Source organism: Laetiporus sulphureus, assembly GCF_001632365.1.
Source record: "Laetiporus sulphureus 93-53 unplaced genomic scaffold LAESUscaffold_14, whole genome shotgun sequence".
NCBI classification, from domain to species: Eukaryota; Fungi; Basidiomycota; class Agaricomycetes; order Polyporales; family Laetiporaceae; genus Laetiporus; species Laetiporus sulphureus.
This window is the reverse complement of record NW_024468523.1, coordinates 449,978-472,956: the sequence shown is the minus strand read 5'-3', so window position 1 is coordinate 472,956 and position 22,979 is coordinate 449,978. Positions and strand designations below refer to the sequence as shown.

Sequence of the window (22,979 nt, the reverse complement as noted above, 5' to 3'; positions counted from 1 at the left end):
CGTCCACCTTGGGATTTTACTAGATGTATAACGGGACGGTTCGCCTGGGCGCGAAGGCTGCGAGGCAGATAATCTCACCGTACTAGAGTGAGCGCTTTACGTACTTGGGTTCGTTCTCACCGTCTGAAAACTCGTATCCAATACCACCAACTAGCCTTCTGGCTCAACTCCGGCTTGGACGTCTGGCGACTAGCGTCAAGCCGCAGCGGCCAATAAACTCGACTCGAATCTGTTGGTGCATGCCTCATTGCTTTCCCCGCTAGCAAATGACGACAGTATCCGAGCAGCCCGATGAGCACATTCTGGAACTCCCTCGATTGGATCTTGCCTTCATTACGAGTAATAGATGATCTGGACGACCGCTTGTCTGACGATGGTGGCTCTGTGGTTTCTACGCATCCCAGGAGCCATTACGGTGGACAGCATCCTCACGACCTTCGGCGCGAAGGGACGAGGCAAAGAGATCGTAAGCGTGAGCAGAAACGTGAACGCGTTAGCGAGACGGAACATCATCACGAAAGAGATCGTCGACGCATTCAAGGGTTGGAACGCGAAAATGCGACTCTCCAACAGAGAGTGACATCTCTCGAAACCGATTTGCGGTCAGCGCGACAAACCATTGCGACGTACACCCTTCTATCCTCTGCCAATCTTCCCTCGAGCTCCGAAGAACCTGTGAACCGCAACGACTGCGCCCCAGACCCTGCTAATTTGCGCACAGCGTATGATTCATTATTGTCGTCTTACTCGCTTACACGTCGCGCCTTGCAAGAGCGTACAGAAGAGGTGGCCAGCCTGAAGTCTTTCCTGAGCAAAACGGATGAGTGGTCTGGTGCCCAACTCATCCAGGCTCTTCATGACCTGAATTTCGAGATTGTCCAGCTGGCGGCCTCCGTTGCGGAGGAGTTTGCGTCATCATTTGATCGCCGTCATGACTTTATTCGTCAATCTGACCGCGACCTCATTAACACCGCACTCGGACCGGCCATGACGGACCTGCTTGCGACGCGCAACCATGCATCAGACCCGACGCTGGTTCAATTCGCTATACAAGGCTGGGAGATCTTCTGTATGGGGCGTGTGCTCAATGCATTCTGTTTCGGACTGCCTGCGGAAATCGATCATTTTCTAAACAATGTCTTCGATCAAATGCACCGAGCAGGTCAGTCCCAAGTTTGCATGTGCTGTACCTCGCTTCATTTTATGCATAGGTCCGCAGCCGACTGCCTCGCGTTGGCGCGCGCTTGCGTATCAGCACGCGCGAGTGCTCTTGGCACCATGGCCGACCGATTCAGGTTCAATGTCTCCTGCGCTGCGCACACTAAAGGAAACCAACTTGCGTGGGATACTCGCTATTCTCGCACTATCCGGCTGCACAGACTCTCGAGGAGTCCGTCGCGACCCATTACGCTCACGTTTCGGTGATTTGCTTGCACGAATAAGCGAGCACGCAGAACACATTGCGAGCGTGGTCAAACAAAGAATGATGAGTAGCGTGTTCGAGACTACTTGGGTGAACGCTAAGGGCGCCCGTCCGCCGACGGGCGCGAGCAAAGATTCAGAGACCAATTGCGAGATGTGGTTCGACTGGCAGACGATGGACAACGTCTATGCAGGCTACGGTTCTGAACACAGCAAGGTGCTCTGTACGGTGGAGTTTGGTCTGATACGTGTGACACGCGTTGACCCCGCAGACAGTGAAGACGCGCAAGCACATATGCAGGAGAGCACGGAGGTGAACGAACATACGGATCTTATTCCAAATGGCAAGGGTGCAGTCATTAATGGCCAAAGCATACATTCGGATGATAAACTGGTACGGAGCATCCTTCTGAAGCCAAGAGTCGTGTTGGAATCCGTTGGAGGGATTCTATGGCATGAGGCGCGATGAATCAGGTGAGAGCTCTATCGTTGTGCGCATCCACGCATCAAGACTGATCGTGCGAACCTATTAGGAACGGCTGCCCAGCGCGATGTTACACTGTGGCTGCATTTATTGGGATCCAACCCATCTGTTCGTGTCATGAAAGCGTGAAACGGAAGAGTCTCATGCCGATTCCATGGCTCCTTTGTTGGCCTAGTTGCTCAAACTCACCATGTGACTCCAGATGCGCTGGCGGACTGGGTATTTCCTTGACAAACCAATACGTATCATTGTTTTGACGTGACATCATTGTCCTCCCGCGTAATGTCCTTGGTCGGCTGTTGTACTACTGCTACCGTAAGCCTTGTTATTTACCCTCCTCCAGCTGGAAAGAATAGATTGGTTTACATAGCATCTATCCACTCCAAATGCACGCACCTCTAACATTAGGTCCGTTCATCAATCCTCCATGGACTGCGCTCTAAGTTTACCCATTGATATGGATTGATCTCTTCTATTTGGTCATCGAGATAGTCTGAGTCGCTAGCGACGACTAGGATATGACCAGTTTTGTCTTGCGAGATACTGAAACCCAACATGGCAACGCGGTTTGACGTGAACATCAGCGACTCGAGCGTAGGACAATGCGCAACAAATAGTTTTGCAAGGCAGCTCCAGTCCGAAAAGTACTCGAGCTGATAGTCTCCAATCCAATGATCAGGGTAATCCTCCTCCATATATGGTAGATTGTAGTTCGTCCCGACATAAATCGGCTCAATGCTGAAATTCCAGGCAAATTGCCGCAAATGTCGAAAACTCGAGAGGTACTTCGCGTATATCCAGGTTGGCTCTGGCCATACACGTGCACGACTATGGCGTTGCAAGGCATTTTGGCGGTATAACAGAGCAAGGCTTTGTAGACTGGGAAAGGCGTCAGCAATGCTGTGGAAGAGCTCTTCGCCGACGTAGTTCAAACCATCGAGTACAAGCCTACGAAGCGGAGCACCATGACATGCTGAAACTAAGTCAAGGATTTTCTCTCGACGCATGCCGTGCACGGTATGTAACTTGAAGTGAGTGAGGGGCAACCGGCCTTTTGACACTTCCGCTGCTTCGCGTATCCATGAGCTCAAAGCCCGCACATTGCGGACTTTGAGGTTTTCGATGAGCACGCGCTCGACCACAAGGAATGGATTGCATGTTGCACGAAAGGGCGTTGGAAGCCAGTCAAAGCCGCTTTGCCTTTGCCCGTAGACGCACAGTGTGCGTATGTTGGGTAACAAACCAAGGAATTTAAGGATTGGGTCAAAATCTGCTTCCCAGAGCTGGAAGCCGATATTGACTAGCGATGATAATGCTGGGAGTCCATGTTTGAGGGCGCAGAACTGACGTCAATCGAATCTCAATGTGCGCAGGGTTGAGATCATTTCGATAGCATGTATCATCCGCTTCGAAAGCGGCACCACACACATAACGATCCGCGTAACATTCGTGATCGATGGTAGTATGTCTTCCACGGCACGCCATATCGGTACGAAGAATTTTATGTGGGCGTCCGACTCCACTTCTAGTCCAGCCTTTGCGAGGATCGACGAATGCCATTCACACCCGATCTTGAAGTCCCGAATGCGGTGAATGATGTCGGGGCGAGAACTAAGAAATGATATGTCATCAAACAGCTTTCGTCTCGTCTTGTGAGCAGCCGAGTGCAGATATTGTCCCCACGCTTCGCTGCCGGGTGGAGGATGGTCATCATTTAGAATCAGCGCTGAATCGAAAACAATTTGACGGCTCTGCGAAAACAAAGTTATATGGTCAATTAAGACAGGTGAAATCTCGTCTTACACACCTTGTACGCGTGAGCGGACGAAATTTCGTAGAAGCGGCGGCAGGTGGCAGCCAGCCGACGGGCGACATCGACATCCCCAAGTTCCATGATATGATGGATCAACTCAATAGGGAGATCTGCAAGGAGCAGCTTTTGGAAAACCGGCTGAGGATGACTGGACAACAACTTTCTGACATCGTCTGTCAGGCGGATGTCAGCCCCCACCAGTATGCGGTGTACGTTGGGATACCAACCTGCTGATCTGAACAGATAACGGAGACTAAAGCTATTCTCTGTCAATTTGTACTTGTCCATAAATGGATCTAGGATAGGAGACGGTATTTCGTACTCAAACAGGACCGATTGTCCGCTGAGTGGAATGGAGGGCACGTACTCCACTCTCGTGGAATATAATCTCAAATGCTCGATATCTTCGAGGAATGAAGTCATACGGGACTTCAGCGACATATACCGCCGCTCATGGCGGCCAGTCAAGTCGAGGGAGCCCTGGAATCCAAGCTCTTATGATGATGTCAGTGAAGGACCTAAGGTCACATACCTCATGAAACCCTTCGAAGGTAGCGAAGAAACGATGCATCTTATAGAAACGGTAGAAACAGTCGTCCTCCACGTGTGGCTCCTCTGGCTCGTCGTTTTGCGTTTGACCTGTTCCCTCTTTGTTCTTCTTGGCGTTAGCCCGATCCCTTTCCATCGAAATCTTAAGGTCGGCTTCTTCGCGCTCAAATAGTCGCATCTCAATGCAAGGTCTCCTTGCTGGTGGTGTCATGTCGACTCACGAGCCTGAGATGCGACTTAAGGCACTCACGGAAATAGCACCTCTCGGCTCTCTGCTCGCTCTCCCTCTGCATTTCTCGTTCATCTTCGGAGTCCATTATGATCAGCTTGTTTAATTGTGAAATGATGGCAAAGCAAGCAGCTGATGGTGACAAAGCGCGTGTTCTAGATTAGCATTTGAGCGCAGACCGCTTAGAGGATCGGAGGAGGGTGCAAAGCACTTCATCTGCAACTCACTGGACAGTTATTGCTACCACTGCGGCTACAAATATTATGCCACATCACATTATGAAGAGAAGTCAAGCTTGCAGGTGTTTTATGGTGAGGTCGCATCAGCTTTTAGCCCTCCCCTTCAGCGCTTTTTCCCGTCCAAAAAAGGTACTAAGCCCGAAAAGCGTGGGGTTCTGCACTTATCTTAATACTTTCCGACGATTTCTGGGGGCTTTTTTCTCTTAAATCCTGGAAAAAGATGACAGGAAACAAAAAGGTGAAGTTGAAGATTTTCATGATGCGATTCTCCATGGCCACTCGTGCATCTCTACTGAACAACCTTTTCGTGCGTTCTTTTGCTTACTTCCTTCATTAATGCGACCCAATACACGTACGAGTTGTGGCTTCGTTGCTAAATGGCATGTAAAACGTCTTTCTATGATCGATCGTTCGCAAATCGTTTGATCATGGTCACAGAAGTCGACCAATGCAATCTCCGTTTGCATAAATCGATCGGAAGAACGCTACACATACAAGGACAATAACCTCAACGCACTATGAATACAATCACTGCTATACAATGCTGCCCGTGTTTCCTCCCCCACCGCTCAGCGGGTTCTTGTGACACGGTGAGTAACCTCGATGTCCTCCTCGACAAACTCGGAGCCGCTCGCAGCACCCTTGAGAGGACCTGTCACCTCTTCACGTTCATAAACCGCGTCGACAACGTCGCCGTCCGACATGGCGGCCGTGTTACTTCCCTGCTCGCTTGGGTCGACAGAAGATGAACCGGTGGCATGATGCCTCTTCTTGACGTGTTCCACGGTGAGCTGCTGAAGCTCAGGTAGCTTCAATTCGGAGCGGTCAGCCTATACGACACACTTAGTCAGCTGTCGACCGAGAACAGCGGAAGGACAGTGGCCGACCTTCACGTCCGCCTCAGAATCACTAGCGAGGTATTCGTTCCATCCGGGCGCATTTTCGATGGTGGTTGATGTCTCGCCTTGAATCCCTTTGAGGTTACGTTGCTTCTCGGTCTCGAGAGTCTGTGGGGATGCAGTCAGTACGCAGCGCGGTTATGGTTTTCACCCAGCGCTCACCTCAGGATCGTTGCCATGAGTGGTGCTCGAGTAGAAGCGGGGTGCATATGCTGCGAAGGCCAGCTTGGGTGCGACGGCAGCGCGTCTGGCGGCGGTGCGGGCAGCGAGGGACATGATGGATGTGGACATTATGATGGGTGTCGTAATGTGAGGATTGAGAACTGTACGCGATAAAACAGAGACGCTAATAAAGGCGATGATACAGTCTATGCGGGGATCGTGAGTGCGGGATGAGACGGGCTAGGGGCTTTTGTGTGGCCATGTCGCGGCGGGATGCTGATATGGACGCATGACGTCCCTCCGCGGTGGATCATGACGTCACCCGCCTTCTCCCAGACTTCAGCCGCCTGCGCCACGTGCCATCACCATCCTCGACGGAGGGCCAATCAGTAATCCACAAAAACTGCGCATAAGTATATAGACCTCTCGTCGAATACACCTACTCATGCGATGACGTTAACCATTGGACCAGAATAGAACATGGTCGACGGATGGAAGATCTGCACTGCCGGAAATAGGACGTAGCTTCCGTCTGTTTCAAACGCGTCTCAGTCTGGGCTCTTCTCGGACAACTCAAACTCTGATACGTCCTATCATGCAGTGCGTCAGCAAATCCATACTCCGGCACTTTTTTAATATATCTGCAGCTAGGAACTTGTTGGAGAACGGAATGCCAACTCGTTCGCCACATCGAGCTCAGAACGATTAATACAGGACCTTCACAGCAAACCTGAATGCGCCATCGCGAAGGGAAACTGCGCATGCGCTCGGCCGCGGAAGTTGTATAAATTATGAGTAGGAGTTAAGAAGCCTCCAACGGCTCCCCTGACAAGGCACCTAGGCCGCTCTGGCGTGCGAGCTGCTCATGTGGCTCTGACTTCAGGCGGGCGAGGCGATGCTCATAGGCCAGCTCGGAAGCGTCCACCTCACACATCGGGAGTTTTGTCATTTAATCCGGGACAAAAGTACTATTGTAGCGAATCTCATTGGTCAATTCAAATTTTGTCTGTACTTTTCTCCCGGATTAAATGACAAAACACCCGATGTGTCAGCTAACCATGCCAAGTGTGAGCTGAGGTGTTGAGATAAGAGCTCGCGCCGTAGCTTTCTTGGCTCACCGCCGGGCCACGCGAGGCTAGTCAACTACGAAGGATTGAATCACACGTTGGCGTGCATGAGTGCTTAATGCATGCGGCATTTTGTCGCCATAGTTCCATCCTCGCTCGTGCGGACGCTCGCTTGCATCTAAAACTTGAGCCACTCGCAGCACGGTGTCGATTACGTTTGTGCATGCTGACCACAGAACTCGTGGCTACCGCACCTTGGCCACATGCGGCAATACATGAATGCGAATGCAGCTGCGAACGAGGGGAGGGGGCACGATATCAATCCCGCGCGGAACTGCTCTTGCGACGTGCGTGCTGTGTCTCATTTCATAGCAGTGGTATTGCGCAATAAGGATAACTTAACGATCTCTGTATCCCGACAGTCTATGGTTCTAAGCTACGGTCGTAAATGCAGCGAGTATGATACAATAAAAAGCAGTTATAAGACAATGCCGGGGCAATAAAGTAGTCACCCGATCCTCTGATACGAAGGCGTCATGACGTGCAGAACTTGCTCTGCTAAATCGATGTCTGGGAGGGAGAGACGCTGGCGAGGTCGTCTCGCATGGAAATGTATGCATAGTGCATATGTATTATGGGTCGGCCGGGTATACCAGGGTATACCAGCAAGCTGAAGGTGCCCGGAGGTCGGAACATGGACAAGATGGGATGATGCGCTAGTCTTCGACGCCTCAATGCGATGAATGCGATGGCTGAGGCACCAAAGTCTCCGAGAACGAGTCAGAGAAGGAATGCTCTGGATACATCCGCTTGAGGTATCGATATTTCCGCAATTTGTACAGAGCAAGGGTCTCTGGAGAGCAAAGAACAAATTACCATGCGATTCGCAGTAGCGTATGAGGGGACCAGATATTGGAGCGATGGGCCGACTTGGACGCACCATTACGAATGTACTCCCCAAGCTTGATCGCCTTCTCAATCTCCTTGGGATCTTCCAGAGCCCTGTTCTCTGGAGGTCATTGAGTCATTCAGATCTGATCAAATACTCAGAAGACTTGATACGCACTGTCGAACAGCCCACGAAGCTTCCCGTGGAAGTTATACCTGTCCACACCTGTATGAAACCTCGGCTCGAAGCTCCTGAGCGGCGATCTCTACTTACGCAGGATCAGGGTAATCTCTTCCCAGTCTATGCAGCTCCTTGTACAGAGATAGAGCCCGCAGACGGGTCGGCTTGCTCGCCATCATGGGTGCGTTCGAGACCTGCTCGGAGTGCTCGTGTGAGTGAGGCACCTGCCAGTGCGAGCGTTCCTTCGGCATTGGATTTAAGCGCCTACCCCAGATTTCCTATTCATGTGACCGTGTTAATGAAGATCGAGCTCGTGCCACCGTGGTGCCACCTCTTAAGTAGGCCACTGCCGTCGAACGACGAGCTGGTCGTTATCAGGCTTCACGTACACTCTCGTGGCATCTATCTCTTTCCTGTCTGCTAGTCTCTCATCAATTTTGACACCGACATGACCGTAGAGAAGGCAGAGGTCATCCATGAACCGCTCCCAGTACCAGACATCCCGGAGAAGCTCGCGCAGCCCCCATCTCAGCTGACACTCTCACCAGAGCATCAAAAGATGTACGATGGAGTCCTGGCTCATTTTCAAAGCGAGGAGTATGCTTTACCCAAAGTGGAGCAGGGAGAACTAAGAGAAGAGGAGAAGTTCTGGCTGGTACGTGTAAATTACATCTCGATCTGTACATTGTGCGAGGGAAGATGTCTGGAGTCGTTACTCTCTCGCATATATATATATATATATGCGTTTGCATATACGGCAACAATTGATGACGTTGTGGGAATATCTGGAAGGCTGCTACATAGGATTCATCGAGTTGCACTTAACATTGCTGTCGGCATCGTCACTTGGCGCGCATCTTGCATCTTTTCGATTATATTACCCATTGCTCAATGACTCACTGCAACCTTTAGTCTTGCGAATGCATGCTCAGGTACGGCTCCTTTCACACCGGGAGCAGCGGTAGTTCTCCTCTCTGGCTTTCCTCCGCGATGCATCCTCAACCGCTGGTGGTTAGTGTCACATTTGACTAACGTGTATACAGATACCTCCGTGCAACAAAATGGTCATCAACGAAGGCTGCCATCAAGCGTCTGGAAGAGACGCTCGTTTGGCGTCGGGAGTACGGTGTTTATGATTTGATCACGGCTGAGCACGTCGAGCCGGAGGTGAGTAGCGTTTCGCAATTCCAGATATGCATTCTCACTATGAATTGCAGGCGGTGACCGGGAAGATGTTCCTGTTCGGATATGACGTAGACGGACGACCGGCGCTCTACATGCGCCCTAGCAGGCAGAATACCGAGGAGAGCATTGTTCAGATGCATTATCTGACCTGGATATTCGAGCGCGCGATTGATCTGATGGGCCCGGGTGTCGAGTTCGTTCATCCCAACGCATGGCCCTTTTTATGGCAAAACTAACTAACTACTTTCCTCGTGCGGTTGTGCAGGAACATCGCTCTGATGGTTGACTTCGCTGACAAGGCCAAGAATCCGTCTCTCGCACAAACACGTAATGTAAGCAGTGTTTTATGGAACGTTTTTGCCAGGCGGTATTAAGGCTCTCCCTTAGACCCTCAATATAATGCAAAACCATTGTACGCCCTTGGTCTTCCTCTCGCTGTGCTGCTTCGATAAGATCATCCTATAGATCCTGAACGACTCGGGCGCGCCTTCATCACCAACGTCCCATTTCTGGTCAACGCCTTCTTTAAGGTGATCTCACCCTTCATCGATCCCGTCTCGCGCGAGAAGATGCACTTCAACCCACAATGCGTGAAGGAAGGCCTATTCACCCCCGATCAGCTCGTGAGCGAGTGGAACGGTGACTGCGTTTTTGAATACCAGCACGACCGCTACTGGCCGGTGTTGATCAGGATGTGTACGGAGCGACGAGAGAAGATGATGGCTACGTGGAGGGAGCTTGGCGGGGAGGTGGGCTTGAAGGAGTGGGACGTGAAGTGCGCGATCGAGGTGAATACTCGTCCTGGTGATGATATGTGTAAGAGTGCTGAGCGGGAGGTGGAGGTGGAGGTGGAGGTGGAGGCGAACGTCGAGGTGGACGTTGAAGCATACTAGATCTAGGTGCCAGAGATGCACTGAAGGTTGACTCACATTTACTTCTCGTTGCTAATCGACTGGACTAATACTACTCACGGACTTGGGCGTAGACATAGGTGGTGTGATAATCTGCATGAGGAATATATTCTTGGCATCTTGGGTCACATCACTTCATCTAGACTCGAACCTATCTCTCGAGATGAGAAAGGAGCTTCATAGGCAGATTAGTTTTAAGTATTGTCCCAGGTTGGCTTCAAGCAGTGGGGCCACAAGTGGCAGTGGTCACAATGCCATATTTCGCCGAAGCGCGCGCAAGAACACTGCGTTACGCTCTGTTACGCTGTGACCCGTCCTCAAATGGCACGTCACTGGAAGTGACGGGCCCGCACAAGTCTCTGAGCCGCGTCTCATATCCTCAGGCTCCAACATGTCCGAACCTCAAGCTTTGTACGCCACTGACGAGGTATGGTTGCCAACCGTCGTGAAGGCGTCTTGCTGATGCTTTGCAGTATGGTCGTCCTTTCATCATTCTCCGAGAACAAGCCAAAAAGACTCGCAGCCATGGTGTAGAAGCGATCAAGGTGTGAGCTCTTTCGCCTCGGAATTATATACTCGATACTCATGAGAGAACGGAAATAGTCACATATTTTGGCTGCACGTACAGTCGCCAACATTATACGAACATCTCTGGGCCCGCGAGGTGAGTGCGGCTCCAATAGCTTGTACTTGCATTCTGAACGTGTTCTTGCCTTACAGGCCTCGACAAAATCCTCATTTCCCCGGACGGCGATATCACGGTGACCAATGATGGCGCAACAATATTGAGTCAAATGGAAGTTGAGCACCAAATCGCGAAACTTTTGGTGCAGTTGTCGAAGAGTCAGGATGATGAAGTCGGGGATGGCACGACCGGTGTAGTCGGTGAGTGTAGTTTTCACACTCCTGTGAAACTCTGTTGACGCTGTTCTAGTCCTTGCGGGCGCGCTGCTTGAGCAGAGTGAAGGATTACTGGATCGGGGAATCCATCCCATCCGGATCGCGGACGGGTTCGATAGGGCTTGTGCTGTCGCAGTCGAGCACCTCGATCGAATTTCCGACACCGTTGAGTTCTCCCCATCCGACACGTCAAATCTTATCAGGACGGCGCAAACGAGTCTGGGCAGCAAAATGTTCGTCTGGTCTCCTGAGTCTCTAAGGATTGTTCGACTGACGTCCTATGCAGCGTCTCGAAGGAGAATGAGAAGTTTGCTGAGATCGCTGTGGAAGCTGTCTTGTCCGTCGCCGACTTCGAGCGCAAGGACGTACCCTTCGACCTCATCAAGGTCGATGGCAAGGTCGGCGGGTCACTAGCCGACACGACGCTCATTAAGGGTGTGCTTGTCGACAAGGACATGTCTCACCCACAGATGCCGCACACCGTAACAGACGCGAAAATCGCCATCCTCACATGTCCGTTTGAGCCACCACGACCAAAGACGAAGCACAAGCTCGACATCACCTCTGTCGAGGAGTACCGGCATCTGCGAGAGTACGAGCAGAGCAAGTTCCACGACATGATCAAGCTTGTCAAGGATAGCGGCGCGAATCTGGTGATTTGTCAATGGGGCTTTGACGACGAGGCGAATCATCTGCTCATGCAAAACGATCTGCCCGCCGTGCGATGGGTAGGAGGCCCGGAAATTGAGGTAAGCTGCGTGGGCTAATGTGTGATTCATCTAACACGTAATATGTAGCTTATTGCTATTGCCACAAATGGACGTATCGTGCCGAGGTTCGAAGATCTCACTCCGGAGAAGCTCGGCCATGCAGGCATCGTCCGTGAAGTTTCCTTTGGCACAACGCGTGACAAGATGCTTGTCATCGAGAAGTGTGCAAACCCGCGGACAGTAACGATCTTCGTGAGGGGCAGCAACAAGATGGTATGTTTCAGACTTGTACAATGAAATTGTTTACCTGAGTGAACTGTGGTCAGATCGTCGATGAGGCTAAGCGCGCCCTGCATGATGCGCTCTGCGCGGTGAGGAACATGGTCATCGACAATCGGGTTGTCTATGGTGGGGGCGCGGCCGATATAAGCTGTTCACTGGCAGTTGCGAAGGCTGCAGATGAGGTGCGCTTGCTGTCGTTTATTTGTACCACCGTGAGCGACTAACGTCATTCATATTTCCCAGATCCCGTCTATTGAGCAATATGCTATGCGCGCATTCGCATCGGCGCTGGACGCGATCCCTCTCGCTCTTGCAGAAAACAGCGGTCTCTCACCCATCGAGACGCTTGCGGAAGTCAAAAGTCGACAGGTGAGAGAAGGCAATTCGGCACTGGGTATCGATTGCCTTGGCAAGGGCGACAATGGTGAGTGCCACGACTTATGTCCTAGAGATCCCTATTCGTCGCTCACGTCACACGTTACAGACATGAAGAATCAGTGGGTTTACGATCCGCTGATCGCGAAGCGTCAGCAGTACTTGCTCGCTACGCAGGTTTGTATTCGAATGTTTGTTTTATCGGACATTTGGCTAATGTCATTGTCTCATTCAGCTTGTTCGGGCAGTCCTCAAGATAGGTCAGTCTCATCTGTCTTCTACTGCATCACTGTTTTTGACATGCTTCGTGTTTCAGACGATGTAATCACTGCTGGAGAAGCAGAGGACTAGTTCACAGTACATGTAGTAGTATAGTGAAAGGATGTGACGCTCCATGCTCGCATTGAGGCCTTCTCACTGCTTGGTCATCGCAGAGTGATCGGAAAGAGCATGTATCGTGCACCAGGTAGCTATCATAATATACATTCACTGCGAATTTCTTTGAGCTCGAATCAGTTCTCGACACGGTTTTTACAGGTTCATTTGCATTTTATGCGAAGCAAACTTTAGGATGTACACTGTAAATGGTATCATCTGGGCTATCTGGATGAGCTAGCTACACATAATATGCAACGGTCGGATGCATTGTATCAAGTGGAACGTCAACTGTACGAAACTGAAAAAAATGCAAATCACTGCAAGGATTGCAATCAACTGGTGAGCAGATGATGGTGTATAAGAGACGTACAAGGAAATAGTCCGGTACACGCCGTGTGACAAGGGGCTCGCCCACCCGGGGAGCAGGGTCGAATTGCAGGCTGTTGTAAGGTTGATCAACAAGCATCTCCAGTCATTCGAGAAAATCACGTACAAGCTATACGACAGCTTCTCATCCATCTCCATGATGGCTGCTTGATTTCCACATCGGTAACAGTAGTTCGGTGCCGAGAAGATTGTTACAACGTTCCGATCTTGGCTCCAGTTGTATCCTGACAGAAATCATGAATGACCATTCGTACGATCCGCGAATGATACCAGCACGCACCCTCCATGATCAACTGGTGCGCCCGCGCGACCAGAGTGAGGCCATTGTTGTGATTGAAAGCCTCGCTAATGTCCTGACCGAAAGTGTATCCTGCTCCACGCGGCGAGATACCCCACCCACATCGGTCATCGGGATCAGACCACAGCAAATCACACATTGGCCCTTCGTGAGGCACCTCCTGTACACGATCGATCCCGCGAACGTGGTCGAGGGTGTCAATGGACGGTGAGAGACCTCCGTGCAAGCAGAATATCTATTACGGGCAGCATCCCTTCAGTATCCGACAGCATGTACAGGCAAGAGCATAACTTACTTGATTCTCAATCAGGGCGGTAAGTGGGAGGTAGTCGAAGAGGTCCGTGAAGTACCTCCAAACATTCGCATTCCCGTACTTTCGCAGGCACTCGTCGTAGAAGCCGTACACCTGGGTGATCTGCCGCGACTCATGGTTCCCTCGTAGGATGGTCACACGATCGCGGTAGCGCAGCTTGAGGGCAACGAGCAGAGTGACGGTCTCGACCGAGTAGTAGCCTCGGTCGACGTAATCACCCATGAAAAGATAGTTGGTGTCTGGTGAGTTCCCGCCGATCCGGAAAAGCTCTGAGAGGTCGTGCTGGATATGCAACGCGCGTTCGTTGCGGGAGCGTGTCAGCGCATCGACATAGCAATCGATCTTGTAATAGCACACGCACGAATTGCCCATGAATATCTCCACAGACAGTCACCGGACATCTCACAGGCTGGACATTGGACTCTTCCATCAAGATCTCTCGAGTCTGTAGATAGGTTCAGCACCGTTCCGACCAGTAAGCTGCTAGGCAATGCCAACCCGTCCCGAGGTGGCGACCCCCGCTATATTCCACATACCTTGTCGCAGAGCTTCTTGACATCAGCCTCAGATAGTTGCTTGCATTGGCTGAGCTGTGCAATCCAAGCGTCAATTTCCTGCTCCATGTTGTTTTGCGCGTCGATGTGGCAGGGGAGGTAAGACAGATAAATTGGGTTGAGGGACGAATGAATGCGGGCAAAGTCAGCGCATGATGGACCCGTCACAGCGTGACCGATTTTTGTGATCATACATGTGACGTGCTGACTGGGCGCTTGCTATATAAGTCCTGACTCCCTTGCATCGGCAGCGCCTTGCCCGCTGCCACTCCTTGCAGATACCCATCACCGTCTGTACCCGTTTTTGTGGTTGTAAAGACCAACAGGACGCCATAATCAGCGCTTTATTGCTGCCGAGAAGCTTAGACCTCGCTCAGAATGCCAAAGGTATGTCAATCTCATACAATTATGTGGCCCTCATGGTACTGATGGTCCATTTGCCTGTAGAATAAGGGAAAGGTTCGTATATGCACTGGATAGACCCTCCTCATTACATTACTAATGTTGTGTCTCATAGGGAGGAAAGAACCGGAGACGTGGAAAGAATGAGAACGACGATGACAAGCGCGAGCTCGTCTTCAAGGAAGATGGCCAGGAGTACGCTCAAGTGACGAAGATGCTTGGTAATGGGAGATTGGAGGCGCAATGTTTCGATGGTGAGAAGCGATTGGCGCATATCAGGGGTAAGATGCGGAAGAAGGTACGTCTGTACGACTTACGTGCGCTGAACCTCCCTTAACATCTCCACTGCTTTGCGGCGCTTACAGGTTTGGATTAATCAAGGAGACATCATCCTCCTGTCCTTGCGAGATTTCCAGGATGACAAGGCAGATGTGATTGTGAAGTACACCGCTGACGAAGCTCGGAGCTGTACGTTGTATCATTTTCTGTGTGACCGTATTTACCGACTGACGCCATCCGTTTGTATTCCACAGTGAAAGCGTACGGCGAGCTTCCCGAAAATGCCAAGATCAACGAGACAGAGACATTTGGCGACGAGGAGGGTGAATGCACCTTCGAGTTCGGCGACGAGGGCGAGGTGGATATTGATGAGATTTAAGGTGTACTTATGTCCTCTTGTATCCTTGATCGCTGTGGATAGGACAACATCACTGTGGCGGATCTCTGTATCTTTAGCTTCGGTGCTGAACGGTCTTGTCAGACGTCTAGATTTTCCATCTGGCACTTTCACTGCGCTTTCTCTGTGTTCTCATTTCTAGACTAGCATCATGTTTTCGTTGTACGCGCACGATACTATACATATGAATTTATGCAATTCCTTACTCTAAAGGTGCACTTAATTCTGCTGTATGTGAGAGTGGAATCCGATGTTAACAGGCCCACGAAACTACGTCAAGTGCATGTATTAATATTCATGATCGCAAAGAAATCCCACAAATAGCACATGAACGTTCGTGGGTAGCGTAAATGTTGAGTACTAGTGTTCACAAGCAGGTGTGCGAATAGGTATAGTGCCTTTGGGTGGTCAGGGCCTACCTCCCGGGGTCACTTCCTGCCATTCATTATCATGAGGACGGTCTTCATGTCGGGGACGCACTCTTTCACCTTCATCAAATACTCGACGATGTCTCGTGCGTCGGATTGTACGGCCATTCTGAGCATCGCGACAGTAGGCTTGATCCTGTCTTCCAGCCTTCTTCTCTTCACGCTACGGTATTCCGGAGGAATTACGTCCCCTTCCGATCCCTGCCCTGTTACCGCGCGATGGGACCCATCTGCTTGTCGAGATCCTTCACCAAGATTACTACTATCTGTTCCCCTCCTCTTCTCTGCCCGTACCCGATCGTCCCTCTCGATCAACAAGCGTACGAGCCTCAGATCCTGCCGCCGAATGGCGACCTTCACGGCCAATCCGTCCTTGTGCTGCGGAGATGCTCCATGGTCAAGTAGAAATCGGACCAGAGGGATGTCCCCCACTTGCACGGCCTTAGTAAGAGCGTACCCATCGAATGAATCAGGACGAGGTGGTGGGATAGACTCATGACTGAACAGGTATTGGAGGAAGGGGATAGGTTCACCGCCTTCCGTCCAACCGCCACCTTCATCCGACCTTCTCTTGCGTTTTTCAGCTTGGTTTGTGTCAGATCGCGGAGCCAAACTGCGGAAGAGACGTCTAGGGAGCTCTGTACCCATCATTTTGTGGGCAAGGTTCATAGTAGGAAAATGGGGATTGCGAAGAACTGCATGCAGGACATTCTGATTGCACAAAGGGTATCGCAGGACTGTTGAAACAGGATTGGCTCGCGGGTGTCGCTCTACCTCTGCTAGGCAGCGTCCAACGAGGTATTCTGCATGAACCGTGTAAGGTGCCGACTTGAAAACAGAGTAGAGATGCTTGCAGGTGAGAGGTAAAGACGAGGATAACGCAGTGTACTGGATGTCATACAAGATCTAACATAGATACTACGCATTAATGAGGGGACTGCAAAAGCCTCGGCTGAATCGACCTACCTCTACTGGCAGCTTGTCTAAAGTCAATCCGTCCATCATGCAAATATCTGCTCGTGCTGATTCTCAAGTGATAGCCTTCAAGTTGCCCCGGACGACTCTGACTCCAGTGCATGTCCAGCGAGCAATGGAAAGCTTCTTGTAGAAGCGAAGGCAACCCCCTCGAGCACCAGCACTTGGTTTTCTTGCAATGTGGCTTCAAAGCTTCAAGTTCGAAGGTGCGGCATCCTGCGGCATCTCGTGAGACCCAATTAAGATCAGAAAACGGTCATGTGATCACGCGCAACCGCATTGCACCAGACGCGTTCAGAACGATGGACTCGGCTGAGGACCCGGGCAACTCTCATATAGGAGTGTCGCAAAATAGCATATTTTATTTGAGGGGCCCCAAATCGTGATTTCCTTGTCGCGGATTGCATATTTCAGACCTCGGAGGCCCCAAAAAGCTCCAAAAAGTCCCTTATCCTTATCGCAACTTAGCATATTTGGGGACCCGATGGGTGTCGGAGAGCCTCTCGATTTAGGCATGTCCGGGTGGCTAACCACTGGTATTGATCGACAAGGCCACCATGTAGCCATATATACTGACATAAAATAAATAATTTCCTGACCCGATAACCATCATCATGACGGTACATGCGCGTGTTATGCAGATTTGTGACATCCAAGCCTAATTTCCTGCTACGACTTGTGTAGCTCTCCTTCCCCTGAGTCTCACTTGAATCTCATGAAGCTGTATTCTTACATCTGGAAGATACAGAATCTGCAGCTTGCTCATCAAGACCTTCTGGTTCTGATCCTAAATGAACAACAAAGAATATTTCATGATGACATTGAATGCATTTGTGACTTTTTCTTCAAGATGTCACCCCTTGTGATGATGGTATCGACAAACATCAGCTTGATACACACTCAATGTAGCCTCTTTATTATCACAACATCCTTATGTGAGAGTAGTGGGCGATCTCGCAAACGAATCCGTATGTTTTTGACTCTGATGTAGCGTGACATATGGACGTGACATATCATTACAGAACGTCACATAGTCACGGGTCTTGTCGCACTTTGCATACTTTTTTTTTTTTTTTGATACAATTTATATACCGCCGAAGGCGGTCGGGGGTGTGTCTAGGTACAAGTTTGACGTAGGACTACCTAGGTAGGAGCATATATAAAGGTGTGAACAGATCACGTCCGAGTCAGAACCTAACCAGGATCGTAAAGTACAGATGCCTTGGTCCAGGCATCGCTGTCCCGAAGAAAAGCGGCCAGAGTGGACCAAGCATCTTTGAATCGAAACAAGTCCGGGATGCGCGGGTCTTTGTTGGGGCGAAAAAGGTGCCGTCGAGCGTGCACATAAGACGGGCAGCCGAGAAGAAGGTGGTCGCGGGTTTGGATGCCAGGATGTTGGCATCGGCAGGAGGTAGACTCCTCAGGTACAAAGCGGTGATAGTAGCTGCCGATGTGGCCATGTCCAGTGAGGAGGTGGCATACTCGGCACTCCACATTACGGGGGTCGTCGTTGTCTTTGAAATAGCGATGCAGAAGCATGCTGGGCTTGGTCGTGACAGCGGCACGGAACTGGGAAGGGTGGCACTTTGCATACTGGAGGCCCGAAAGTTTGCATATTTCAGGCTCATTTTGGAAGATTTTTGCGACACTCCTATATAGGAGTTGCCCGGGTCCTCTCGGCTGATACATTCGTACAAAGTTGAACTCAGTGGAGTCCCATCTAACCAATCGTGACAAGACGCAGTGCAAATCACGATACGGGCTCTGCCTTTCAAAGCGTGGAGGGGTTCGGCAAACTGTTACCATTGAAATGCTGATAAAAACATTTCGTTCTGGTCGCGGGCAACTGTCGATAGTTACTACACTGTTAGAGAAATAGACTCATGAGGAATCGGGGAGCGAGCTCATACTCATCGCATTACAAAGTAACGTACAGCTCGTGAATGCATGTCGGAAACTCGTAGATACCACGAAAACAGATACCGCTACGCTTCCATGTGCCTCGTATCGTGCTCCATTTTCTCCGAGCCGGACTCAATACCCACAGCGCTTGGTCCGTGCTCATCTCCGAAGACTTCTGCCATTTCTTCCAAAGTTTTCCCTGCAAGTCACGACTGAGGACCACGTCCAATATGCAGGGAACATCACGGGTCTCACCTTTCGTCTCGGGGAAGGTGAAGGTTATGATCAGAAAGTCAACAAAGTTCAAGCAAATAAAGAGGATGTAGTATCTCCAGCTGATGTTCTCGATAGCTAAATTAGACACCTGTGCAATACAGATTGAGCATGTACACCGAGCGGATGGCTGATTGGTGTGATATACCTGTGAGAATAGGACATTGAATGCCCAGTTGGCACATGTGGCGACACTCGTCCCGATGGACCGTGTCTTCGTGGGAAATACCTACAATGAGCCTTCTATGAGTATTTCGTTTGCGACGGACTCGACAGACTTACCTCGGACGCCAGCACCCAGCTCACAGGCCCAAAGCTAAGAGAAAATATTATACTTGTCAGGAATATCATCGCAATACCAGCCCTCTGCGCAGGATGGTTATCCGATTGGCCAGGAATGAAGCACGCGACGATCGCAGTCAGAATCGAGTAAGTGACGACGAAGCCACCCGCTCCAAACATGAGCGGCTTCTTCCTACCGACCGTGTCGAGGACACAGGTGATGAAGCTGAGAGATAGTGAGCAGCACGCCTAATTTTGCGGTGACAGGAATACTGACATGAAATTCGTGATTGGACCCACCGCACCGTAGATACCTTGCACCAGCAGTGATTGACCCTCAGTCAGTCCAAGCGACTTGTACATTGAAGGACCAAAATAGTTGATGACTATAGCCAATCAGCAAGGTTCATCTCGCGATTCAAGACAGACCAGATATTACCGTTGATCCCGGAGAATTGACCGAACACTTGCACTCCGACAGCCACGAGCGTCCGCTTCAACATTGCATCCGTAGCCCAGAGGTCGCTCAATCTCCTCGTCCTGATAGCCATCTCCGCCTTAATGGCTACTTGCATCTCCAAGAATTCTTGGTCCGAGACTTGCACTTGCTCAGCGGTCTTCGCTCCATGCAATTTGCGCACGACAAGACGAGCCTCTTCGTACCGTCCCTTCTCAAGTAGCCATCTCTATAATCAATGCAAAGTGCACTCAGCAGCATTCTCATAAGCACACCGATGCGTACATACCGGAGAGTACGGACAGAACTGCACTCCGACAGCAAGTAGGAATGCAGGCACGAGCTGGGAGAGGTCAGTACAAGGCATAGAGAGATTGCCTGCGAAGGACGTGCCTGAAGGCCGAGGGCAAGGCGCCAGCTGCTATTCCCAGGGAGGTACTGACATCCGTAGCCAACCTGAGACTTCATTTCATACAGTCCCGCTGCAAGAACATAAGAGTTCGCACCCAATTTGCCACGACCATTCCAATACCGAGCATCTGCTGTGCGAGACCCACGATGAAGCCACGCATTTTAGGCGGCGCGATTTCGGTCTGCGACAGTCCGCTTCAGAGCGACACTTGTCAGAGCGCTATACTCTACATACGTTGTAGAGGGGCACAGTCATCGACAGCATGCTGAATGCATACCAAATCAGAAAATATATCTTTAGTAGCTGCAAGAATGCGCACCCAATGGCGAAACCGGCGACGATACGTCCAATCAGCATGCAGGCAAAGTTGTTGGCACCGGCTTGCATCGCACATCCCCAGAGGGCTACTGTTGCGCCTAGCTGCGATCCGGATACCGTCAGGGTGGCAAGCTGCAAGCATGATGTCTATCACAATTACCTGTATACTAAGTTTGCGTCCGATGCGATCGTTCGTCCTGTCATCAACTGTTGAGACAGTGTCAATGGGTCGTAGAGATGCGCAAGACGTGCCATCCCGCGACAGCAGCCCCAAAGAAACATCCACCTGAGTGAGAACATATCAGCGGCATACGTTGACTGCCTGTGAAAGAGCCCACCGGTGAAAGTAGAGACAACAGCTCCAGAAAGACTACTATAATTCCCGGGATCGTTCACAAAGTCCTCAAACTGGCTGAATGATATGACGGAGGAGATGATACCACTTTTGACCAATCAGGATATGAGGCGCCGTGTTTACAGACAAGAGTAAATAGCTGTGAATGGCGCTGACCTGTCATATCTACAGACAACCCAGAAAGAGTAAGAATCAGAGCTATTGCTCATTTTGTTGATATCGTGAAGTCGACCTACCCGAATAAAAATGAGCCTGCAATGAAGGAAGTCCGGTCAACATGTCAATGAAACTATCTATTCACGGTTGAGAGATCCTCACCAATGGCGCAAAATACTGCGATGAAGATGTTATACAATCGAGCCATCCTAGCGTAGCCTGAAAGACAGCTGCCGACGTTGTAGTGATAGACGTCAAAAGAAAAGGAAGCAGGAGGTTTCGAAGCAAAGCAGGGCCTCTCTGCATTATGCACCGATTGCACCAGGTGCAGGAAAATTCTCGGAGTCTAGGGCCGGGGAACGAGGCATGATGGCCGCCTATTTCTTAGGCAGCGTAACGAACCAGGCCTAAGATTCATCCAGTCGAGAAACGAATAGGGCAGTGAATGGTCACGAGTGCAGTAGAAGAAGAAGAAGCCGCAGACTGGGATATGTTGCACACGGCCCACAGCGGCCCGCCTTTGCCGCTCTGGGTCCGAACGAGAAGCGTGGTCCTAATCATGGTACATGTCCGAGTCGGATCCAACTCTGATGTTTGATCGCCGCAGTGGAGTTGCGGGGAAATAGAGTAGGCTTGGGGCGGAGGGGAGGCGTAGCCATACCTCTCCAACAACTATGTGAACGCAGAACGCAGACAATACAATTATTTTGCCTGCTGTCTGATTAACATTCCAACGTGACGTCCGACTTTGAACATTCTCTACTCCTTCTGCTCCTTGGCTTCAGGAGGGAAGTAGAGAGAAAGAAGATCCCTGATAAACGAGCCCATCAGGGGGTGTCGGCTAGCCAAGGGATCACCACTTACTCGTAGACATGCTTATCAGTGTTGCTCCATACAACGAATATAACTCGATCCAGCTGAAACGGATATGATCAGATAAGGCATGAATAAAATGTGTGCAGAGACTGTGGCCTACGATATCTTCATCTGATGAGTCTAGAAACTCTCGTACGGTATTCAATGCAATGTGAGTGGCGTCTTCAATTGGATATCCGTATACACCAGTAGAGATGGAAGGAAATGCCTTAGGATGGAAGGATCAGCGATGCTACAATCATGTATTGGATATCGACGCGCACGATGTGCTTCAGCGACTTCTCCGTTGCGATTTGCAAGCTCGTCTTGTAGCACGATGCCAATTGTTGAGCCTTCCCGTCAGCTTTGGAAAAAGAGTACACAGGGCCGACGGTATGGATTACATATTTCCTAATTACCATCTCAGGACGTGACCTGCTGCATCAGGAAGCATCGGCGTACGAAGGTAGTTCGTATCCTTTCGTGATCTTCGCATCACCAGTGTCACAGCCATCGAGGGTGCGGCCTGTGGCAACGTCAATGCAAGCACAGAGCATCTTCCCTCACTTGCTCACACTCTTCCAGTAGCTCCGGACCAGCAGCATCGTGGATCGCTCCGTCAACTACGAGATGCTGTTAGCCCAGGAACGATTCATCTCGGTTGGTCTCACCTCCGCCGCCGCCTTGAGTGCAAACGTTGATTAGTATTCCGTAATATTGCAATGAACGTGCATACCGAGTAGACTTCTGTTTGCTGCATTCACAATGCAATCTACTTTCAACTGCGTAATGTCTCCTTGGCTGATCCGAGATGTTCACCATCAGTTATAACAGCAGAAACGATACTCACTAGAGGGATATACGGTCCAACAGGGAACCCCTTGGCTGGTGGCGAAGCTTTGAGACATCTTGCAGCTTGAGCACGGATGCTCTATACAGCTCGCGTAGGGTAGGGATCTGTGACAATCCGACAGGCATGCCGACCCGGGTGGGGTTGAGTTTGAGCTAAGATTTTTTCGTACAATTTGTTCCCGCAAGTTCAGCAACAGATAGCTCTGGGCTCATTCACATACCTCAAGTTCGAGTCAAACAGACTACGTAGTCGTGCCACGCAGGGACGAGAAATCAAGCTCAAGCCCCGTGTTAGAGGAAGCTTTCGGGTGGTTCTCTCCGTAGATTGGGAATGAGTCTGCCTACAATGAGAATGGGTATCGGGCGGGGGTATGGCGGCACGGCAAGATGGCAGAGCGTGGCAGCCTGAG

General features: G+C 50.7%; 13 protein-coding genes across 13 annotated transcripts; 4 read left to right on the top strand and 9 right to left on the bottom strand.

Annotated features, from left to right (window-relative positions):
• Nucleotides 1-152: 152 nt before the first annotated feature.
• On the top strand, nucleotides 153-2,241 carry LAESUDRAFT_677624 (uncharacterized protein). Its single transcript, XM_040905663.1, has 3 exons — nucleotides 153-1,162; nucleotides 1,212-1,896; nucleotides 1,956-2,241. Exons 1-2 carry the CDS (start codon nucleotides 292-294, stop codon nucleotides 1,889-1,891), a joined length of 1,551 nt encoding a protein of 516 aa, XP_040765481.1. The 5' UTR covers nucleotides 153-291; the 3' UTR covers nucleotides 1,892-1,896; nucleotides 1,956-2,241.
• Nucleotides 2,211-3,084, bottom strand: LAESUDRAFT_104421 (uncharacterized protein). The gene is made up of 2 exons (XM_040901172.1): nucleotides 2,303-3,084; nucleotides 2,211-2,249 (listed from the first exon to the last, which is right to left on the bottom strand). Exon 1 carries the CDS (start codon nucleotides 2,911-2,913, stop codon nucleotides 2,311-2,313), a length of 603 nt encoding a protein of 200 aa, XP_040765480.1. The 5' UTR covers nucleotides 2,914-3,084; the 3' UTR covers nucleotides 2,211-2,249; nucleotides 2,303-2,310.
• On the bottom strand, nucleotides 3,085-4,775 carry LAESUDRAFT_104354 (uncharacterized protein). Its single transcript, XM_040901171.1, has 6 exons — nucleotides 4,725-4,775; nucleotides 4,519-4,629; nucleotides 4,252-4,466; nucleotides 3,947-4,199; nucleotides 3,714-3,892; nucleotides 3,085-3,657 (listed from the first exon to the last, which is right to left on the bottom strand). Exons 2-6 carry the CDS (start codon nucleotides 4,583-4,585, stop codon nucleotides 3,256-3,258), a joined length of 1,116 nt encoding a protein of 371 aa, XP_040765479.1. The 5' UTR covers nucleotides 4,586-4,629; nucleotides 4,725-4,775; the 3' UTR covers nucleotides 3,085-3,255.
• Nucleotides 4,776-5,145: 370 nt separating this feature from the next.
• LAESUDRAFT_724733 (uncharacterized protein) lies at nucleotides 5,146-6,005 on the bottom strand. Its single transcript, XM_040908681.1, has 3 exons — nucleotides 5,798-6,005; nucleotides 5,624-5,743; nucleotides 5,146-5,566 (listed from the first exon to the last, which is right to left on the bottom strand). Exons 1-3 carry the CDS (start codon nucleotides 5,909-5,911, stop codon nucleotides 5,306-5,308), a joined length of 495 nt encoding a protein of 164 aa, XP_040765478.1. The 5' UTR covers nucleotides 5,912-6,005; the 3' UTR covers nucleotides 5,146-5,305.
• Nucleotides 6,006-7,595: 1,590 nt separating this feature from the next.
• On the bottom strand, nucleotides 7,596-8,112 carry LAESUDRAFT_650802 (uncharacterized protein; the record flags this gene model as incomplete). Its single annotated transcript, XM_040904265.1, has 4 exons — nucleotides 7,596-7,717; nucleotides 7,805-7,873; nucleotides 7,931-7,968; nucleotides 8,027-8,112. 4 exons carry the CDS (start codon nucleotides 8,110-8,112, stop codon nucleotides 7,596-7,598), a joined length of 315 nt encoding a protein of 104 aa, XP_040765477.1.
• Nucleotides 8,113-8,266: 154 nt separating this feature from the next.
• On the top strand, nucleotides 8,267-10,101 carry LAESUDRAFT_698470 (CRAL/TRIO domain-containing protein). Its single transcript, XM_040906346.1, has 7 exons — nucleotides 8,267-8,588; nucleotides 8,846-8,865; nucleotides 8,977-9,100; nucleotides 9,151-9,311; nucleotides 9,384-9,450; nucleotides 9,506-9,530; nucleotides 9,584-10,101. Exons 1-7 carry the CDS (start codon nucleotides 8,382-8,384, stop codon nucleotides 10,009-10,011), a joined length of 1,032 nt encoding a protein of 343 aa, XP_040765476.1. The 5' UTR covers nucleotides 8,267-8,381; the 3' UTR covers nucleotides 10,012-10,101.
• A 319-nt stretch (nucleotides 10,102-10,420) lies between these two features.
• Nucleotides 10,421-12,647, top strand: LAESUDRAFT_650965 (uncharacterized protein; the record flags this gene model as incomplete). The annotated part of the gene is made up of 12 exons (XM_040904271.1): nucleotides 10,421-10,456; nucleotides 10,503-10,574; nucleotides 10,633-10,693; nucleotides 10,750-10,914; nucleotides 10,964-11,162; nucleotides 11,216-11,678; nucleotides 11,727-11,912; nucleotides 11,966-12,103; nucleotides 12,165-12,345; nucleotides 12,406-12,473; nucleotides 12,532-12,556; nucleotides 12,613-12,647. 12 exons carry the CDS (start codon nucleotides 10,421-10,423, stop codon nucleotides 12,645-12,647), a joined length of 1,629 nt encoding a protein of 542 aa, XP_040765475.1.
• Nucleotides 12,613-14,377, bottom strand: LAESUDRAFT_104112 (serine threonine protein phosphatase 2A). Its single transcript, XM_040901170.1, has 7 exons — nucleotides 14,209-14,377; nucleotides 14,034-14,117; nucleotides 13,655-13,954; nucleotides 13,342-13,594; nucleotides 13,168-13,285; nucleotides 13,045-13,114; nucleotides 12,613-12,991 (listed from the first exon to the last, which is right to left on the bottom strand). The coding sequence occupies exons 1-7, from the start codon at nucleotides 14,293-14,295 to the stop codon at nucleotides 12,989-12,991; spliced, it is 915 nt and encodes a 304-aa protein (XP_040765474.1). The 5' UTR covers nucleotides 14,296-14,377; the 3' UTR covers nucleotides 12,613-12,988.
• Nucleotides 14,378-14,743: 366 nt separating this feature from the next.
• LAESUDRAFT_651055 (nucleic acid-binding protein) lies at nucleotides 14,744-15,286 on the top strand (the record flags this gene model as incomplete). The annotated part of the gene is made up of 3 exons (XM_040904280.1): nucleotides 14,744-14,926; nucleotides 14,994-15,096; nucleotides 15,162-15,286. Coding segments are annotated over 3 exons (411 nt in total), but the record flags the coding sequence as incomplete, so codon positions are not given.
• A 404-nt stretch (nucleotides 15,287-15,690) lies between these two features.
• LAESUDRAFT_742824 (uncharacterized protein) lies at nucleotides 15,691-16,903 on the bottom strand. The gene is made up of 2 exons (XM_040911216.1): nucleotides 16,699-16,903; nucleotides 15,691-16,638 (listed from the first exon to the last, which is right to left on the bottom strand). The coding sequence occupies exons 1-2, from the start codon at nucleotides 16,735-16,737 to the stop codon at nucleotides 15,733-15,735; spliced, it is 945 nt and encodes a 314-aa protein (XP_040765472.1). The 5' UTR covers nucleotides 16,738-16,903; the 3' UTR covers nucleotides 15,691-15,732.
• Nucleotides 16,904-17,708: 805 nt separating this feature from the next.
• LAESUDRAFT_103934 (uncharacterized protein) lies at nucleotides 17,709-18,602 on the bottom strand. Its single transcript, XM_040901167.1, has one exon. It carries the CDS (start codon nucleotides 18,511-18,513, stop codon nucleotides 17,902-17,904), a length of 612 nt encoding a protein of 203 aa, XP_040765471.1. The 5' UTR covers nucleotides 18,514-18,602; the 3' UTR covers nucleotides 17,709-17,901.
• Nucleotides 18,603-21,450, bottom strand: LAESUDRAFT_103938 (general substrate transporter). Its single transcript, XM_040901168.1, has 17 exons — nucleotides 21,025-21,450; nucleotides 20,943-20,958; nucleotides 20,863-20,871; nucleotides 20,690-20,793; nucleotides 20,604-20,637; nucleotides 20,512-20,548; nucleotides 20,353-20,453; nucleotides 20,268-20,298; nucleotides 20,128-20,214; nucleotides 20,015-20,077; nucleotides 19,911-19,964; nucleotides 19,604-19,850; nucleotides 19,442-19,550; nucleotides 19,165-19,390; nucleotides 19,031-19,111; nucleotides 18,865-18,973; nucleotides 18,603-18,808 (listed from the first exon to the last, which is right to left on the bottom strand). Exons 1-17 carry the CDS (start codon nucleotides 21,068-21,070, stop codon nucleotides 18,693-18,695), a joined length of 1,470 nt encoding a protein of 489 aa, XP_040765470.1. The 5' UTR covers nucleotides 21,071-21,450; the 3' UTR covers nucleotides 18,603-18,692.
• LAESUDRAFT_104031 (A1pp-domain-containing protein) lies at nucleotides 21,209-22,968 on the bottom strand. The gene is made up of 10 exons (XM_040901169.1): nucleotides 22,791-22,968; nucleotides 22,568-22,722; nucleotides 22,454-22,518; nucleotides 22,389-22,400; nucleotides 22,293-22,340; nucleotides 22,180-22,243; nucleotides 22,002-22,128; nucleotides 21,839-21,946; nucleotides 21,727-21,779; nucleotides 21,209-21,673 (listed from the first exon to the last, which is right to left on the bottom strand). The coding sequence occupies exons 2-10, from the start codon at nucleotides 22,693-22,695 to the stop codon at nucleotides 21,622-21,624; spliced, it is 657 nt and encodes a 218-aa protein (XP_040765469.1). The 5' UTR covers nucleotides 22,696-22,722; nucleotides 22,791-22,968; the 3' UTR covers nucleotides 21,209-21,621.
• Nucleotides 22,969-22,979: the final 11 nt, after the last annotated feature.